This window comes from Asterias amurensis, chromosome 7 (genome assembly GCF_032118995.1).
Source record: "Asterias amurensis chromosome 7, ASM3211899v1".
NCBI lineage: Eukaryota > Metazoa > Echinodermata > Asteroidea > Forcipulatida > Asteriidae > Asterias > Asterias amurensis.
Genome location: NC_092654.1, coordinates 11385640 through 11405769, shown reverse-complemented (window position 1 = coordinate 11405769; position 20130 = coordinate 11385640). Strand labels below are relative to the sequence as shown.

At 37.4% G+C, this 20130-nt stretch overlaps 1 protein-coding gene across 4 annotated transcripts in view; it reads right to left on the bottom strand.

Annotated features, from left to right (window-relative positions):
• The window catches only part of LOC139939322 (oxysterols receptor LXR-alpha-like), a 133386-nt gene that overhangs the window by 66517 nt on the left and 46739 nt on the right, over nt 1-20130 (bottom strand). The window contains exon 1 of one of the 4 annotated variants that reach the window (XM_071935101.1): nt 6829-9099. The exons of 2 other annotated variants lie outside the window; for them this stretch is intronic. In XM_071935101.1, the coding sequence (XP_071791202.1) occupies nt 6829-7015 (187 nt within the window). In that variant the 5' untranslated portion in view covers nt 7016-9099. Of the gene's footprint in view, nt 1-6828; nt 9100-20130 lie in introns of those variants that run through there. One more of the 4 variants, XM_071935100.1, reaches the window with a different exon arrangement.

The window sequence follows — 20130 nt, the reverse complement described above, 5'->3', positions numbered from 1 at the left end:
ACACACAAACCATTGCAAGCTTGCTATTGAGAAAAAAAAAAAGTGAAAAATGTAATTGTTGACTGTTGAAAACAAAATAAGTCTGATCAACATAATCATTTTTTTTGATAAATGGTCCTCTCTCAACACTATGCCATTAAAAACAGCTAATGGTAATAGTGATGCAACCAACCCCAATAGACTAGTTGCTAATCATCGACTCGAATGGTCCAACCATTACTAACATGCATTCGATAAGAGTTAAGCCCGGTTTATATACTTCCTGCAAATGACGTCACAACTCTGTTTTTCGCTGCTCATGATTTGCAATGAGTGAGCATAGCTCAACTGTTGCGAATTGTTTGATGCGAGTTTGTGACGTCAAATTCACTTCGCATTTGCCATCGCAGGATGTACGAACAAGGATAGTCACAAATATTGTTCACTACATATTTCAAACTAGATCAAACTTGCTTTATATACATTGTAAAGACACTCTCCAGTAGATTGTAAAAAAAAAAATTAAAAATGTAAAAAACCTTGATTTGATTAGACATTTGTAGTGACATCATAACAAATGCTACATGTACGTAAAATGTTTCAGCAAATATTCAAAAATCCTCATGTGCTACTCAATATTAGCTTTCAGTTTGCACACAACTTGTTCAGTCTAAATATTATGCCAGTGCAAAAATGCTGGATGAAATTGTTCCCTGCATTAGCATGACGAATCGCCAAGAAACTATCTGATATTTGGCTCAAATTTAGCCCCTAATGCTAATGTGTCACGCTAACCTTTTTTCTAAATGGTACAATGTCCTACCATTACCTTTCTCACATTATCGGGTTGTGTGCCTGCATGCATTGCATACATTACACGTACATAGATTTAAGCCAACAAACTAAAAGCTTGTAGCGAAAGGGAAATACGTGCACTTCATGAGAACTGTTGCTGAATAAATCATCTTTAAAGGTAGATTTTGAACAACTTGGCATCAGAATACGAAATGCTACAAATTTAGTCAAAAAAATCCGCAATTGAAGTAAAAAGTTAGGCAGGAATGTACCAGTCCAGCCAGTCTGCACATACACTTTGATAATTCCTTTTTAAAGGTACAGGGTTAATTGTACCGGTAGATTGGTTTTTTGTTTCTTTTTCAATGTAATTGTAATGCTTCCTTAATATCAAGAAAAATATGTCAAGAAAGATATCACAAAAGTTACATGAAGAAATTTTCTGCCAATTTCAGTTTTATTCAAGTTGTTGATAAAACAGCCACAATATTTACACATGAATATCTCTGGCCACAGCTTTTGCGAACGGACACCAACCCACGCCCCCCCCCCCCCAAAAAAAAAAAAAATATATATATAAAAAAAATTAAAATAAAAATAAAAATAAAATCTGTGCTAATGACATCATCACCTATCATTTGCTATCCCTATTTCGAAGTGAAATTTAAGCTTATACTGCTTGAAGTATGCAACCGAATGAGCAGAAGTTCACGCTAACACTGTGGATTATTCTGCTTCCCAAAGCACCAACTTCACTCTTACAGTAACCAGAGTCATTTCAATTATTCCCAGCTCATACTTGCCTCATTTAATTCGTCCTTTAAGTGGACAATAAACGTCAGAGTAAGTTTTTAATGACGTCATTGCCTACTTTTTTTTAAACCCTATTACGAAGTGAATTTGTCTGTTTGAGGATAAGTCCCTCAGGTGTTTGATTTCTGTGTACACAGTGATCAACATATGAATGAGCGTTAAAGGAGGGCATACCTGTACATTTGGTAATTGTGAAAGACTAGTATCCTGACTTGGTGATTCCGAACAAAATTCGCTCTCAATCCGTCATCGGAGTTGCAAGAAAATAGTTAATGGAAAAAACACCCTTGTTGCAAAGAATTGTGTGCCTTCATACATGTATGCCTGGGAAGCTTCATGTCTGAAGCCTTTCTCAGATAAAAAATTTCTGTGAAAAATTACCTTCTCTCTAAAACTACTTCAAAGTGGGTCATTTCTAACAATATTTTTTTTTCAAAATCAACAGCTCTCCATTGCTCTTTACAAAGTCAGTTTTAATGGTATTTAACTGGTAGAGTAATTGCTAAAAGTGTATTTGGGGCTGAAGAACTCGAAGTGGGACTTGAAACTCGATGTGACTTACGGATTAGTGTGCCGTCACACTTTACAAACTGAGCTTATCTAGTCCTATGTTGACAGTCTCCCTCTTTTGTCATAATCTTTGTTTAGGGGTGCCATTAATTTTCATTTCGCAAAATTACAGTTGATTGCAATACTAAACCCTGCCATAGGGATTCTTGGTAATGGAAACCCGACATTTAGTAAGAAACTGATCAATTTCTCAAGAAGTCAAGACATTCACACACACACACACACACAAAAAAAAAACCTGGGGAAAAAAACTTAGACATATCACAGCCCTCTTGAAAGTTCTGATCACCTGCAAGAAGCACCAAGCATCCTGTTCTGAATGTCCAGGCGGTGTAAGTCACCATCTCGACATAACGTTCCATTCTCTGACTGTCTCTTAGGCATAAATTACAGCCATAACACCTGCTAATATGTTATGAGAAGGCATCATCGAGAAAACCCAAACATTACCAGTCTCCGTTCTTGTATTGCTGTATTTTGTATCGGACTATATCAGGGAAAACATTCTCCGTTTGGGAGCAATGCTCCAGTAATATGAGAACCCCTTTTTAGTCATGTTCTCACAACTCGGGAGAGCATACGTTTTTTTTTTACGGAACGCGGAGTACCCCTTTGGATTAAATTTCTAGCCACAATGGAGCTTGATTCCCAACAGACACTAGAGTGTATCTAGTTGTTAAAAAAAATTGATATATTTTTTTTTTCTCGGCTTGTGAAATGGGATGCAATTGTTTTTCTTTCAGACTATTTTCTTTCATCGGTTTTCAACTGTTGGGATTTTTTTCCTCCTGCTCCTACACTATATAATTTCTTGCAGTAGATTGAGAAATCAACTGCCACTGTTTTGGTTTTGGTCTTTCAACATTTTTGTATTGTTGAAATTCAGAGTCATGGCTGCTTAGAACAATAAACATCAATAGACCACTGAAAAACAAATAAATAAAAGTCCTTTTTTTTACTCATTTAGGGATTATCATTACATGGTGTTACCGTAAACCTTTCTATATTAAACTCTTCACTTTCTGTTGCAAAAACAATATTCAACATTTTTACAAAATGTGTATGATATATTCATTATCAGTAACAAAGGGGGAGACTTTCTTGGAAGTGAAGCATTACAAATTTGAATTAAATAAATTACCATAGATCAGCAAACAATATAACAGGTGAACAGTTTTAATGAAGATTTAAGAAGGAACACGCATCAGCTTTAATCAGGTCCTGTGATTTATTTACTGATGAAATAGTTTGCAATCTACCGAGGTTGTGAGGGGGGGGGGGTGTGAATGAAGTCCTGTTTGGAGGAGAAAAACAGTTCATTAATTCAATTGCCATTATTAAATCAGTGCGGTATTTGGTGGAGAGTGCTGAGGCGCGTTGCATTCAGCTCAATAATGGTCCGAGACTATCCCAAAACGCTTGCTGATGCATTCATCACAAACATGCCGATCAAGAGCGCCGGTATTCACCAAGCAACCGTTCCCCAACAACATTGATGTCACAGGACGATAATATTATTACTCTCTCTCCCCAGAGATCACTGGGTAGCGAGTCAGCCCCGACCGACCCCACACAGGATGGAGAGAGAATAAAAAAAAAAAAGGAAGAAATTCACGGATGAATTTTCTGGAGCAAACAAGCAGAACTTATATTATTACGGTGCTGCAGATTTAATGTATCGCTGTCCATCCACAGTTTTTGTTTTGTTTCTGGGTGTCTAATCGTTTGTGGAAACATCTGAAGTGAAATAATCCAAGAACTGGAAATTATTTTTGAAGGATGACTAAGAGGAGAAGAAGAAAATAGGAAAAACAGATATCTTGACAAAACTACTGATACATGAGTAACTTGATCATACAACAGAACCACCAAGGCCTATCTGTGTTATCGGGCAGAGATTCTTCCGACGAAACTAGAGTGTGAGATGTCTCACTTGTGGTTGTTGCCTCCTCGACAGAATTGTAAAAAATTATCCTTCTTAACTATTCACGGGATGTGTCACAATTCACAGTCATCTCCAAACATCTAAACTTTTACTCATCAAAAATTAAACTGTTATAAAAGTTCTCAAATTTACCCAGTCAGATTATATCATGATACAAAATGCCAACCATTTGCTAATATTTGTGTCCTAAATGCCACAATATCTGTCACTTTTTAGCAGACATTGACTGTGTGATGTTTTACAAAATCTTGTTGACTGTGATTAAAGCTTAGAAGAAATCCAAATTGCAAGAGAGAAATACTGAAAATAAGGGGGGGGGAGAATAAAAGAAAACAACTTTGAAGAGAATCGTGAAATTCAAGCCAAAAATCAAAGGTAAGAAAATGAAAGAATGCGAGTATGTGTGCATGAACTGTCAGAAGCAGTTCACAACCCTAAGGAAATAGTGCAATCACAGACAAACCCCCACATGGAAGTTAACATTGTACAAGGTTCACACAACGGGCCTAGCATGTTTATATGTAACACGATAAACCATGGGGTTTTTAAAACCTTGCCTTTGTCCCCGGTCCTGTGTGGGCACCCCCCCCCCTCATTGCACAATGGCATTCTAGTTCTGTCCAAAACCATCAGAAAGAGCTGACAAAAAGGGCAATTGCTATTCAGGGCCTATCACGTGGAAGTAATCCGCTGGCTCTGCCCCCTGTGCACGTTCCGAGCGCGGCGGGTGAACGACAGAGAAAATAATACTACAATGTACGCGGACAACACAAGGACTGTTTATCCTTTTCACCGCTTTCTGATTATATGTACGTTATATATATACACCTTTATGTGTGAGAGAGAAAAACTGGAGGGAAGCTTGTTTTGGGGTTAGAGGAGAGCACTGGAATGGGTGTAGAACCTTAACACAGGGGGTACTTCAGGTCATGCTGTGAAAATAACTCACTGGTAGAGAAGGAAATTCATGACAGGACTTTGGGGGGGGGGGGGGAATGTAATATTGGGGGAAATATAGTACCATACAGAGTGGGTGGAGGGATCAGAACAGTGGTATATTGCAAAATACAAGTTTGATTGTAACTTGTATGAGCTTTGAATGTAGGTCATTTTGACTTTTCACTTTTACTACATGTCTAGACATTTATAATGGAGCAACCATCTAATTTCTTACCCCAGACTGGAAAACAAAATAAAAACGAAAGAAAGAGGAAGAAACAAAGAAAGTGGTAGGAAGTAAAATAAGACAGCTTATTTCCTTTTTGTACTTCCGTATTACTGTATAAACGAACAAATCAAAGTAGGTTTGATTTTGACAGTAACCAAAATGAAATTTTCTTTCGGGAAAGGAATAAATTGAGACGGGGCGAGGGGGAGATATTTAAATTATCTTGAATTAGGAAAAAAACAAATTCTTAGTTGGGCTAAAGTCTGACTTGGATTTCAACCTAAGTAGATGTGGGGAGGGGGGGATTTCTAAATTATCCTCTATTAGAAAACCTAATTCTCAGTTGGGCTAAAGTCTGACTTGGATTTAAACCCAAGTCCACAGAGGCCAATTTCAAGAAAAGTGCACTAGTGACAGCATGGATGTTTTAACAATATACCAAACCAGGTCAAGGAAAGAATGCTCAAAAAAAAGTTATTAACTGCATATCTGATGTCCATCTGACACCAATGAATTACAAAAAAACACACACACAGAATTTTTTCCTTCTCATTTCATTTCCTCCAGCATCCCCAATCCATGTTTCAATAACAATACACCGAAGCTGAGGATGATGCGTGTGTATCCCGTAACATCATTGTCTTCTATTGCAGCGGCCGTATATTAATCAAGAAAGAGTTATTACAACAGAAGAAACAGCAACATTTACACTGGGACAAGAAAAAAGTGCAAGGTGCCATCGGCCAGTTTCATATTAAAGGGACCTGTTCCCTGGATAGGGCGAGTTGGTCTATGAAAAGCATTCACCAACTCGCTTAATCCAAGGCAACGCGTTCATTAAGTATTGATTGTTCAAGCACAGCTCACACCGGATTGGATTACCAGGGCTATTACGCGACATGCTTCAAATTTGTTTTCAAATCTATTGGGCACGGCATGAGGTAGCCTAAAAATTAAACTTTAAAAAAAAAAAACACTGAGAGTTTAGACCTGTTCAAAATTTTAAAAGCGATTTAAATTAACTGCTATAATTTTGTTGTGAATGCCCCAGGTGAACAAACATTGAGACAGGCATAACATAACCTACGACACCAACAGCGATTGCCGTGGTGCCCCGTGCTTTTAACTGTTGGGCTCTTTGCCATTTTTCAATACAAATTTACATACTTTACATATAATTTTACATAAAGAATTTTGGAATGTGGGCTCACTTGACATACCCAAGTAAGACCAACAGTTTATCAACCAATTTCTGTAACTTTGCAAAACTAAACAAATTACTTTTTCTATTCACAAAATTACAGCAGACAATGTTGAAATCAAAGAAACATTTCAGCTTAAATTCAGGTTATGCAACTACTACTCCACAAAACCAAAAAAAAAAAAAAGAAGATGTGCCAGAAACAACAAGACTTTGTTCTGTGTTTTAAAATTTTCGGTTTTCAAAGGCACAGGCTGACAAACCAAAGACGAGGAACTCAGCTGATTGGCTAAAAAGTTGGACCCTGTTCAATAAGCAACATTTTTCTAATGGTTGAGACGAAGACCTGTGACTTACCATTGGGTACAGATGTATCCATGTCTTGGCCGTACTCGTCACTGCTAGAACTGGCTCCGCTTGCCGGCCCCCCTGTACGCATGTAAGTCGGTATGGAGTATTCCATAGCGACCGGGATGGCTTTCCCACTCGAGTGTACGATTGCTAGGCCTTTAATGTGCTGCGTCAATGCTGTTGAGGCCAACATAACTGTCAGTCCAGCTGATCTAGCTGCCGTTTGTTTGTTTATTTGTTTGTTTGTTTGTTTGTTTGTTTGTTTGTTTGTTTGTTTAGTCTTTTTTTCTGTGTTGAAGCCGAGTTCCAACTGCAACTGCAGGTTCTAAATCAAAACTTTGATTTGTTTTGCTTTCCACACACTCGGACTACAACAAGCTTACAATGTCACAAAGCTGCAATCTCAGTCTCTCACTTGCCCCCTTTTTCAACTTGTCTTCTCAAAAATTAAAAACTATCTCAGTTTGCTTGAGAAGTGTTTAGTTTTTTCTCCAATATTACTCTCAAAGTGATTTGAATTTTTGTTGATACTCCAAATCCTGAGTAAACTCAACTCAAAAATTCTTCTACCAGGAGTAAGAGGTTTTTTTCTCCCCTTCAAATAGTTTTCTCAAAATTGTTTGAATGTATTTCTCCAACCCTGGTCAGAATTCCAGCGTATTTATAGTCACTGGTGAACAACGTCTTGTTGATCTCTCAGTGCTGTTCGTCTAAGCCTAGTACCACGCTAAGCATGCCACAGCGGGGCTACAAACAGATGACGCAAATTCAAGGTGAGATTCCACGTCGTCCGATTCCTTTACCCTTCGACTTTCCCTCTATCTCTCCAGTGCGCTGGCTGTGCTCCGTCTCGCAACCTATCTCCAGCAATGTCCAGCAAAACAAAATGGCCACAGCATGTGGCCTGCCGCAGAGGCCCACTGGACAGTGTTCAGGTGCTTTGTAACGTGTCTTTTGCTTAAGGGCAATCTAGGTAATCGTTATAGAAGAGCCCACCTCCAGAGATAATTAGTCCGTGCTCTCGGGCAAGATATCTGGTTCAGGCCCCAAACATAGCCACCGTCACGAAATCTGTGGCATGAGCTCTATTCATGTAATATTTCTACACTTTTTTTCTCATAAGCGTGTGACTATGCGGCCTTGGTGTAGTGAAACACAGCATCAACGTTGACAAACTACGACGGTTTGAAGATTTTACTAGTGTTTTGATGCAGCTTACCTTAACTGTGTTTGGTCATAAGGTCCCTCAGCATCTAACCAGTCACTGAGAACATGCAGTGCTACTTACACTGCCTAGTATTACGTAGTACGTACACCATTACAGAATTGCAGTATTGCTCAAAATCACAGATGTTACCTGAATGATGTTTCTTGGAGGAAGAGTCAGCAGATATGGTTGATGTTTACCGGACTATGGTCAGTGAACCTAGTGTTGAATTTCTTGCCAATGAATGGGTTACAAATCCACACGTGAGGACACGGGGTACTATACACCATTCAGAATGTGTAAACTAGTGTAACAATGATCTGATCTGAATTGAAGAATTACTATTTAGTCATAGGGGGGTTACTGCAGGGGAAAAAGATCGCTGACCGAGCTGACTTGGCTGACACAAGCTGTTTGACGAATGATCAAAGGTGTCTCATCTGCAGTGTTTAAAATGTATGGTTGAGCTAGCCAGACACTCTCTGGATCCATCCAATAAGGTGTGTCATAGGGTCAAGGTTAGACTCAGTGCTTCACACTGCTTTACTTGCTGGAACAAAATGTCACATCAAAATACTCAGCAGAGAAATCCGGGGAGCTCTGATCATCTCGATTCAAAACCGGATATCGAAGTGAATTCTCCCTGCAGACTCTTGCAGTTGCTTCTTGTGCTGGTTTTACTCCTTGTGCAAAACAAGAAGTTGAATACAAGGCCTTACCTACATACAGAGTTATCCGACTCAGTCAAAAGATTTGAAGAGTACTCAAGATGTACTGTGGATGAAGTACGGCATCCCAGAGAATAACCCAGGGTCTCTGACTGCGTGTGTCAGGCAGTATGATGAGCCTCTGCCTTTTCAGCAGCTACATTAAGTAGATCAGATGCCCGTCCTTTGATGGTTAATGCTACACTCCGACAACCCCACACATCACCATGGGGGTTTAGTACTTTCCACACCGCTATAACCTCACATAGGCCGAATCTTGATGGTTGGATACCACGCAGTGTAGTATTATGTCAAAATAAAGTACCCATAGCTTATGCACATTCAGCCATAGTACACACACACACTCTTCTCTCTCTCTATGCAGTTGAGATGTACACACAGAGATTCCTTCCATCCATACAGCATGAATACCACACACGGCTTGCTTCGGGAGCCCGACTCTAGGGGTCGCGATCAGGTCAGCTGCAACCGGCTGCAACCAATCGTGGCCAAGGGCCACGACAACTCATTTGCATATAAATATACACTAGTAGTAGTGGTAAGGCTGAGGGCTGAGTCAGAACACACATGGTGGGAAGGTACTCCTCATGCCCTCATTTTTAATCCCTTCTTTCTAACTGGGATGTGAAAACATCGCCCGAGGCCTTACGCCAGAGAGAAAAAAAGTTGTTTTAAGATCATAAATCGATGGAGAGATTTAACGCTTTAATATTTTTTTATATTATTATACATGGTTGACGCTATGATGACCTCATAATGAAGAGTGGAAGCCCATTGTTACATTGTTAGTGCCTGGGTATTCAAGTATGTTTTTAACCTGAAAAGAAAAAAAAGAAATTGGAAATCTGCTCTTGCTGCATTTTCTTCAAAGACAACTGAAAAATACTTAAGAGATTCAGTTACAAATTCTAACAGTTAAGTTTTTTACCAAATACTTATTATGTCCATGCCTTTGTAAAGTAACTTCTAACAAGAGTAGGCCTTATCTTATTCCAAGCGAGTGGGGAAAGACTTTTGAATGACTTGACGCAGCAGGGGAAGTAAGTCTTAAACAACAAAGCATATATTTCCAACCAAACATCAACCTGGAAGGACAATCTTCAAGTACAGAAAAGATATATCTTTCTATGGGTTGAATCAGAATCGTAAATATGGCCTTTTTTGCGTTTTCAGATCGGCAAAGCATCCTAACGAAAACATCACACCTACAGGGAAACCCAAGCAATTAGGCAGGAACTGAGAAAAAGAAGAAAAAAAACACATGCAAGGCTCCAGTTAGGGCATCGAACTGGGTACACAAAGGTGAAAAAGCAGGGAGGGAAAACACTCAGCAAACCTGACTGCCTTTAATCATGATGAATATACAATATCTTGTTCAGGTTTTTGTTTGTTTGTATGTTTAAGAGCCATCCCTGGATCTGGGTCAGCATTCAATCATGCATGTTCTAAAGCATCGTAAGAAACTAACCACCAATAACTCACATTGTAATGTCATTACATTTTAACAAAGCACCAGACTGAAGAGACACCCTTAACGAAACATGTTTTCTCAATGGAGCAGGTAGCCACTGGGTTTGCCGAACTAACAAGGTTTCGTATGGAGGAAAACAATTCTTTTAAAAACTGTTACAACAGTTCTCTCTCTTTCTCTCAAAAAAGTGACTAACCGTTGCGATGAACACCCTCACTGGTTGCCTCAAAAAAAAAAAAAAAAAAGAAGCTTCTTATCTCAATGGAGGAATGGGATCGATGTTCATTTTTTTACCATACCATGTCGAGGCATGATATTTGGTCCTTGGGAAAAAGTTGGAATATCTCAAGTAGACATTTCAGGCTATTTGATCACAAATTTTTCAGATTTTTCCCAGAGCAAAAGAAATTCAGAAATCAGACTAAACTAGGAGGAATATCATGCCTGCATTTTTTCCCCGAAACATCTGTGATGTCTTGCACAATCATCACTCAAAGCCTGGCTTTGAAAAAGAATGTTCAGCTTTTCACCACGACACAGAAGTTTTTGCCTAACGACTCCACCAAAAAACCCTACCTTCAACATTGATGTTGATCATAAATATTTGGTAATTCATAACTAAGTCATGATATCAATTCTTTCCAGTGTCGTTAAATGTTCTTTCCAGACAATGACATATGGAGTTGCAATCTAATAGTTCATCCATCATGTTTCAAGCATACACAAGTGTAGATTACCCTCGTTCAAAATGATAACATATTTCTCAGAATTGCACGCAATATCTACAAAGAGCTATGTACATGCAATATTAATGGACTATAACGAAGAAATAGTTTCTTGTGAAACACAAACTTGTGCGTTCATATGGAATGTATACGAAGTCACAAGCCCTGCACTCGCTCTTCAAGGGGCACAGCAATTTCCCTCTGGTAAGGGGCAAGAGGAAAATGAAAATTTGTCCAGGAACCTTGCACAGGGCACCATGGTTAGTGGGTGTCGTAAGTTTTTTGGGAGGCCTGAAAGTCTAGATCATTTAGGAATTAACCAGAGAGGGGGGCAAATGGAAGCAAATTTGAAAAAAGGTGGGTTCCACCTTTCCGAGAGGTTTGTACTCATTATGAAAATACAGATCAACAAAATTGGAAGCTGGGCTCAAGAGAAACTTGGGAGTTAACCTTGGAAGAGTGAATCCATGTTTTATTTTAATTGAACTAAAACTGTATGTCCTGACAGGAAATGGCACACCTTTTGTGAACTAGTTGTACAATTATCCAAACATACAATAATCCAAAACGTACTTTACGTATCATGGACACATCTGCAGGAAGTATCCTCAGTACCATGTACACAAATGAATTGTTTTTACTTCTTCAGACGTATAAAATAGCTCATTGGCCCATTTCCATTCACCGTTTTCAAACAATTGACGACAACTCAAGCGGAATTTTATTCATGGGATGTTTGGTACAGTTCCTCAACCAGTAAGTAAGATCTCAGCGATACAAACATTGACAAAACAAACATTGTTGGTTATATTACAGAGTGTTACAGGACTCTTTAACTGCCTGTACGTGCTGATTCTACCACGACCCCACACTGTGACACAGCCAAACTCACAGAAAGAATGCTTGTTGTTTTATGATGATTGCTACAGTTTATTTGGGGCATTATTCCGACGTCCCCGGTGCACGTCCCATTTACACGCTAGGGATATCCGGGTTGTCGGGCCACAGGAGTATCCCCGCAGACTGCCCCACGACGGGGTACCGGGCAATTTTTTTTTGCACAACTATGCATATAGGTTAAGCTCTACATACCATACTGAACGAAACATATGGTGTGCAACTGTTGAAGAGGGAGGGGGTTACCGGTGGTAACTGCCAATGCTCACTGTGCCTGATTGTTGCCTTAAAAACATGCTCACATTAAAAAGAATCCAGGAAAATATTTATGTTATGGCATACGTACATTGGTTAAAGATTCCAAAAACCAATTATCCAATAAGGTCAACTTGATTAGAAATCAAGTAAAAACAAAAAATTATCAGAGCAGCTAGTTTATTGGAATTTGATTACCACACATTTGATACTGTGTACTGAAAGCTACAAATTGTATGTACTTGCAAACAAGCTCTTAACAACCTCACCTTGAAGGCAAACAAATTCCACCTTACACCAACAAATTGGCAGCTCATCACTTTCATATTACATCAGAAATAATGACAAAACATTTCATCAGAGAAATGATGAATGCTGCTTGAACACATTTCTATATTACATATCTCTTTCATAAACCATTGTATTTACTTAGAAAAAAACCACTGTTTTTATAAGCTTCCATGCAATTATTAGTCTCTGTTCATTGAAAGGGAAGGTACATGTTTAGTAATCCCTCTTAAATTTATTGGCAATAAAAACTTCAATGTTAGAAGTACAGCAGCTTTGGCCAGTATAGTGCATTTTGAGAATCATTTCACATTAAAGCCATTATACACTTTCGGTAAACAGTATTGTCCAAGTCCCACACTTCGTGTATCACAACTTATATGTAAAATAACAATCCAGTGGAAATTTAGGCTCAATCGGACATCGGAGTCGGGAGAACGTAACAGGAAAACCCACTCCTGTTTTTGCATATTTCACCGTGTCATGACATGTGTTTATAATAAATCCGTAATTCTCGTTAACGAGAATTTATATTGTTTTACTGTTTTCTCAAAAAGTAAAGCATATCATGGAATAATATTTCAAGAGAAGTCTTTCACCATTACCTTCTGTAAACCCTGTAAGTTATTTGTAAATCTTTTTTTTTTCTGTACCAAAAGGGTCCAATGGCTTTAAAGTAGGCGTTTTTGACAAATATGTCAGTTTTTATCCCCAAACTTGAATATGAGAAACATTTACATGTACCATCAGATAGGCCTACACTTCTCAGATTGTGTATTCCATTTACAAATTATTCTTCACCCCGATTTTCAGCAATATCTCAAAAATTTGACCATGAGACTAATGTTTTGCCTAAATTCTCTCAAGACATTATTCTATTGATGTGATCCAATAATTTCACTCAAATTCAAACTCATCTTGGAAAGTAAAATAAAATTCCACTACTGATTGGTTCCCGAGAGATTCTTGGGGGAAATATCGATCTGCCAGAAAGCCTATAACTGTTATTTCATCTTTCCGACTCTCTATTTTACAGCCGCAGTACCATCTGCAACAAAATTTATCAACGACAAGGTAACACTTCATCCCGACAGAAATTGTGTCACATTTGTAATTTCAGCCCTACATCAAATGAGTAACCGAATAATAATTTTTAATGGCCTCAGCCTAAATTCAAAAAAAAAAAAAAGAAAAAAAAAAAGGAAGGGCTATGCTTCAAGGATTGATTGATTGAACGGATGGTTCAAGTGCACTTTTACCCAGGTTGTTCCATTATTTAGGTGAGGGGTGATTTATGATTCCCTTTATTGTTCGTGGAGGGGGATTTTTTGTCTGGTGGTTGACAATGTGTGTTGTTGGGTCATGCATACATGTACATGTAGGTCTTGTAAGGTACTGGAGTCAATAAGAGAACCCTTTCATATCTTTCATGAATAGTCACAAATTCAATGGTGATTTCTAGTTAAAGTTCAGAATAAAAATATTTAAGTAAACAACCGTTATTTCATAAATTGTAGTAAACAACTAATCATGGTTTGAAGCTGGTGAAAGCTAATCCAATTAACATTAATTAAATGGTTTTTTTCATTTGAAACTTGGGATCAAAATAAATTAGAGCACCAGTTTGGTCAACAACTCAGTCAAATTTTAAGCCAATTTTACTAACTCTATTAAAATGGCAGAGCATGTATAAAAAAAAAACTTTTAGAGCTACAAAAATAAATCTTATTTCCAGCCCAAACCAAGAAATGCAAATTTCTTTTCAAAATAATTTCATCTTTTAAAATTTGTATTCAGATGTGCAAGTAAAAAGCTAAAATTAAAAAACAATTACACACAAATTTACATCACCATCAAAACTGCTTTACAATAATAAACTTTCCAATTAAAAATTATCTGAGTGTTTGCTATATATTTCCAACTACATGTGCTTGTATAGTGCTATAATTGGAATAAAGGCCAATTATACATTAATTTACCTCACCATCAAAAGTGCAATACGTACATAAAATGTCCAGGTTAAAGGGAAGCTATACTGTTGGTAATCACTCTTAAAATTATTGCCTATAAAAAAAACTACTAGGCTTAAATTAAAAGCACAGCAGCTTTCAATAGTGTAAAAGCATTTTGAAGTTATGTGGTTTTGAAGATGATACAGAATTTCTATCCCCCAAATCTGAGAAGTGTGAAGCGTTATTAACAGTAACATCTCTCAGGATGTTTATTCAAATTATAGATTACTGTATTCTACCTGTGTGACAAAATCGCTCCAGATTTTTTGGTGATATCTCAAAAAAGCAACCAAAATAAAGTGTTCATTTTAGTTTTGTTGTACACATATTCATTTGATAAAACCAATCGGATGGTTCCAAAAACCAAAGGAACACTTTCCCTTTAAAAAACTATTTATGGGTATTTTCTTGTTGACGAAAAAATGCAAAAGATCTCTGACCGAAAACAAACAAAAGCCTCCACAAGCTGTTGGAGTTCTGCTTCAGACACATATGGTTTGACCTGACCTATTATAAGCTCCAAAAATCCTTTTGGATTGTGGTAAGGTCAACCGCTAAAAATGGAAGCTAACCACAGCCCAACCCTGATTGGATAATCTATTTAATGTATTATAACTCTCCACCGAGTGGACTATTATTTCCTTTGGAGAAATCATGACAAGTATTATAAGATATATAAATAAAAGAAACAAATTGAAATTCTTTTATCAAACGTGCCCCCGCGAATATCACACTTTAAACTCTTAATGTCAGCTTCACAATAACACCCACCATTTGTTTTTAGTTTTTATGTGAACTCTGTTTTTCGTTTTAATGTCTAGCAAAAAACCCTGAAAAGGGCAAGTTACTTGTCAACGATATTTGTTGTGATCCAAACATGCAAGTTTTATACCGTTACATTTGACAAGTTAGTTGATTTCTTTTGGTAGTTTTCTCAATCATCTTAAATTGTTTATACTTCTCTATGAACTTATACTTCTCTACGACTTCTATGAAATTGGAAAACAGCTTCTACGAAATTGGGAAAAATGGGACTTGTATTTGTGTTGTTGAACACATGGTACATGTATGCAAACACAGTTGATACCTTGGAAAACAAAATACTTAAAAAAAAAAAACATTGTGATATACATGTATCTTTACAAAGATATGTTAAGTTCAACATAATATTGTCCAACAACTGAATAAATAAGCAATAATTCCTCAGCCTAACCCACAGTTTGAACCCTTGCAAACCGTAATGGGAATTCTCTGAATCCACTCTCCCTCCCCCCCCCCACCTCGCACCTACCTATGACCATGTTCTCAACATCCAAATCTACAAATCGATAGAAGCTGTCCACTCTGCCGTTCTTCGTCCCGTGCTTCACAAACTCACAGATGTCCCCCAAAGGGTTGTACCCTATCGCAGGGGGAGTGGGGGGATTAAATAGTTAAGATGGAACAGTAAACCAAAAGATTGCATGAGGAGGGGGAAGACGTATGACGTTCGGTAATAGCACTTTCTGTGTCCCAATCACCCCCCCCCTACCTTTGCCTGCAGCCATATACATTGGCAATATTATCAGGTGGGGCTAACTGCCGACTATGTTTTATCTCTTAAAAGGTGCTGCATGCGTTATTACATGTTCTATTACACTCTCCACGTCGGGAGCGAGAGAAGAAAAAACGCAGATGAAATGACAAATTGGGTTTTATGTGCACCTTGGTGGCACTGCATCAGCTGTCAGCAGAATGTTTCAGGGGGTTACAGTGTGGGGCGATTAGCATTCGTAACTGAACTATCCAATAATGTTAGATTCCCTGTGCACAAGCACGATTCTGAATGTAAATTGCTAAATGTAAGAGGCACCAGACTTTAATTTCCCCCACACCTCAGTTTGATTTTATATGATTTAGAAATTGGAATGGATGAAAATGAAAAAGTGCAGGTCTCCGAATTCATAACATGAATGAAGACTAAAATTACAATTTTATTTGATTCATGACAGTCTCTTAAAGAGTCTATTTGGTAAGAAGTACATCAAATCTGGATAATATAATGCCTTTTGAGAAATTGTTCACGTTGAAATATAGCTGTTGTGACCCCAAAAAAAAGATATCAATTTTTTTTCAAGCATTTTACTAGAGGAGGATTTGAACCAACTATCTCCAGATTAATGTGTCAGTCACCATTTTGTCAATATCTAAGTTCGTAATATAAAATGTTATTTTTTTATAACGGAGAGTTCTTCCGCTAAAATTTGATAAAATCTCTACAAGTATGAATTGTTTAATTTAGCTTTATTTTTTTAATTTACCCTTTTTTTTTTCTTCTTTTTTTTTTTTTTTGGGGGGGGGGAATGATAGCTAAGTGAATACTAAAGTCATAGATGGATAATTAATTGAGAATTTAAGATTCAGTAAAAATAAATCAGAGATAGAGAGTGATCAAATCCAATTCCAATTTTCAATCAAAAAAAATACCAAAATTTGACCAGAATTTGACAAGTCATCTTCATGAAGTTCTCTACAGTCTTTACAGGTTTCACAATCAGTTCATCTGTAAGACCAGGTTACCATGGTTTTAAGGGGTTGGGAGGGGGAATTAAGTAAGTAAGTAAGATTACATTAACATATCTCACTGTATCTACGATACAGGTACACAATAATACAAGGCTTGAGTGATAGCAGAGAGAGGAGGCTAGGGCCTCCGATGATGGGAGAGACAACAATAAGAGGAATATTGAGTGCAAAGCCGAAGCATCTTCCTTTTTTCCAGGTCTTTGAGAATCTTAAAAGCTTTTCCATTTAACCACAGATTTTTTTATATATTTTTTACTTTATTGATGAGCATAAAAAGGTTTTACAGTACTTTTGTCCTCTTCTTCTGGATTTAAAGGAGCGGGGCATTGAGCCAAGGAAAAAAGAGAAGAAAGGACCGAGCCACGATCCGACCTGGAAAATGGAGACAATTTTACAGACTTACTTTATATTGTCTAACTCTTCCGCAGACAGGAGAATTGAAGTACATAAGGGGAAATTATGTGTTGAAATGAAATTATTGGGAAAAAAATATAAGACAGACAAAATATTTATTAAAAACAAGGAAATTTTCAAACAAACGAATCTTTGGAAAAAGTGCCACATCATAATACTCAAAATTTTCAACACATCACGATCCACTCAGCAATTGCGATGATTAAAATTTAATAAAAGTATGGGGGAAAATAGATAATGTCAGACTTATAATTTCAAACTGGCTTTAGTGCATACATGTACGAGAAAGATCCCGCAGGGGTGTGGGTGGATTTTATTACACACTGTAGAGAAATGAACTGCGAGGAAAGTTGACAATTAAAATGGACACTCAATTCACATTGACCTCAAACACTTTGAAATTATAAAAAAAATCAGATTTCAATAATCGGAAGTAAGAAAAAAAGATGATATTGAAAAAAATGATTGTACTTCTCTACAATAATTTGAACTTGTCATGAAAACACTGTTATGGCTCTGCTTACTACTGAATTCAGCGCTTACAATCACCATTTTATGCTCAAGCTGTGCAAGCGCCAAATTTCTGCACTAGCTGTGTAAGAAAAGAATGCCTAGTGATGCTGTATACGCCCGCCAATAAGCAAAAGTTCCATACTAACCTGGGAAATATGCTTTGCGTTAGCAAAGAATATATTTGACATCATATATTTTACATATTAACTACATTACTTTGGAGTGAAATGTCTTTGAAAATACTTTTTACTATCAAAAACTACTGTAGGCTTCTAACCAAAAGTTTATTGCCCTTTATTTTAAGAGTGATTACCAAACTTATACCATCCCTTTAAATTTTTACAGTAAATTTGTTTTTGTCTATAGGAGTTGTGCCACAATTTAGGGGAACTTGACTTGTTTCATCCAAATTTAGGATGCCAACTCCAAGCATTTCAAGTAAAGGGAGAGGGAGGCATTGAAGAAACAAAACAAAATGTTAAATCCATTGGTGCATCCATGCAATACAAACTGAATGAAGCTTTCCTAAAAAATAAAAATAAAATACATATTGTTAAAATTGTTCTGAATTGATCTTTATTTCTAGATCTCTACCTAAACAACTTTGTGAGTCGACAACAAAAAACATTCAAAATGTCGAGAGATAAGCTGCTGAGAGTTTGACGAAGCATGGAGGAAAGAAATTCCCAAATGGTTGACGACAAATTGTGCGTCTTAAGTTTAATGCTTTTATGAAAACTCTGTGCATTATATATTTCTGGGTCAGATCCATTCTTTTTCAAAAGGAACATGAGGGTACAGTGTACATGTCCATGTAGAAATGGAACATATTATCTTTTTTATAGTAAAAAAAAACTATGAAAAACTTACATCCTAAACATAATGGCGTATAACTTTTTATATATTTTTTTCCTATATTGATTTTTTTATAGAAAAGCTGTTGAAACATGAATTGGAACTCCTTTTCCCGAAACAGGCTGAAATGTTTGTACTTAAACTGGCTGAAAAGAGTAATCCCTATCGGGTCCAAGACCTTCTTTTCATGTGTTACAATCTAAACCACAGCGGTACCACTACGACACGTAGACTAACAAACTCCCACATTATTGATCGAGAGAGAGAGAGAGAAAAGTACCACAGTCACAAAAAACTCTAGAAGGAAACGCCGCACACAAGAAAACAAACTTAGAACGGAAACTCCTATACTAGAATGCATTTTGCCCTTTTACTACAATCGAAAAGGAGTTGTAAAGCACAATAGAACCTGGCCCTTTTTTTTTATCAGGGGACTTGTTTCATCTGAATGGCACTCGGTACCACATGGTCCTATTAAAAAAAAAAATGATTTCATTCTTCGGGAGTTCCGAGCAGTCAGAGTCTGGTGTAGACTCATGGGTGTTCATTCAGACTGGCAGGCCACGGCAAAGGTAATCCTTGTTACCTCCGGGGAGTGTACACTTCAATAATACAGATTGGAGTATCCAATTCAGCTATGACCCCATTTCCAATTTGCGTTTCGTCTTCTTCTTTTCACCTGTGTGTATTATTTTCACTCCGGCGTGACCAGGTTTTTCTCGGACAAAGGGCTTGTTCAAACTTTGACATTGTTTACAACTGGTAATTGTAAATTACTGCTTCCCCTCACCCCCTGCTGTATTTATTTGACCAAGGTAGTCTGGAATTGCCAGTTTTGACAAAGTGATTTTCACATTTTGTAAGTTGTCGCTGCTGACAAGTTGCAAATAGAACCTGCAAATGAACAAGTATTTCCCCTCTCTCTAATCCCATTGCACTTTGAAAGAATTTATATGAATAAATGAATCTGTAGATTTCCTTCTGAAACAGAAATCAATTTGGTACAAATCTACCCTCCCCCCTTTGGAAATTTCTCCTGAGAAACACAAATTCCAGTTCAGATCCTATCTGGAAATGTAACTAAACATCATCTAAGGTTACAGCTCTGTCACGCCATCCAACTATTCACAATAACAAGAGTAAATGACATTCCAGACTCTAGTGTAATGTACTAACATTCTGAGGTTGTTTGCGTTCTTTGACTTTTTCTCTGTTCTCATATATGCCTCTTTATGAACTGATCTGTCATAAGATAAAGTGAACTTTAGATGCTCGACCTCAAAAACACATATCTGTAGGGAACTAATATCTTCTCTTAAACAACCTCCCGATCTGGAATTACATGAAGGACATGGCATCTGTTGCCCAGGTCTCATTA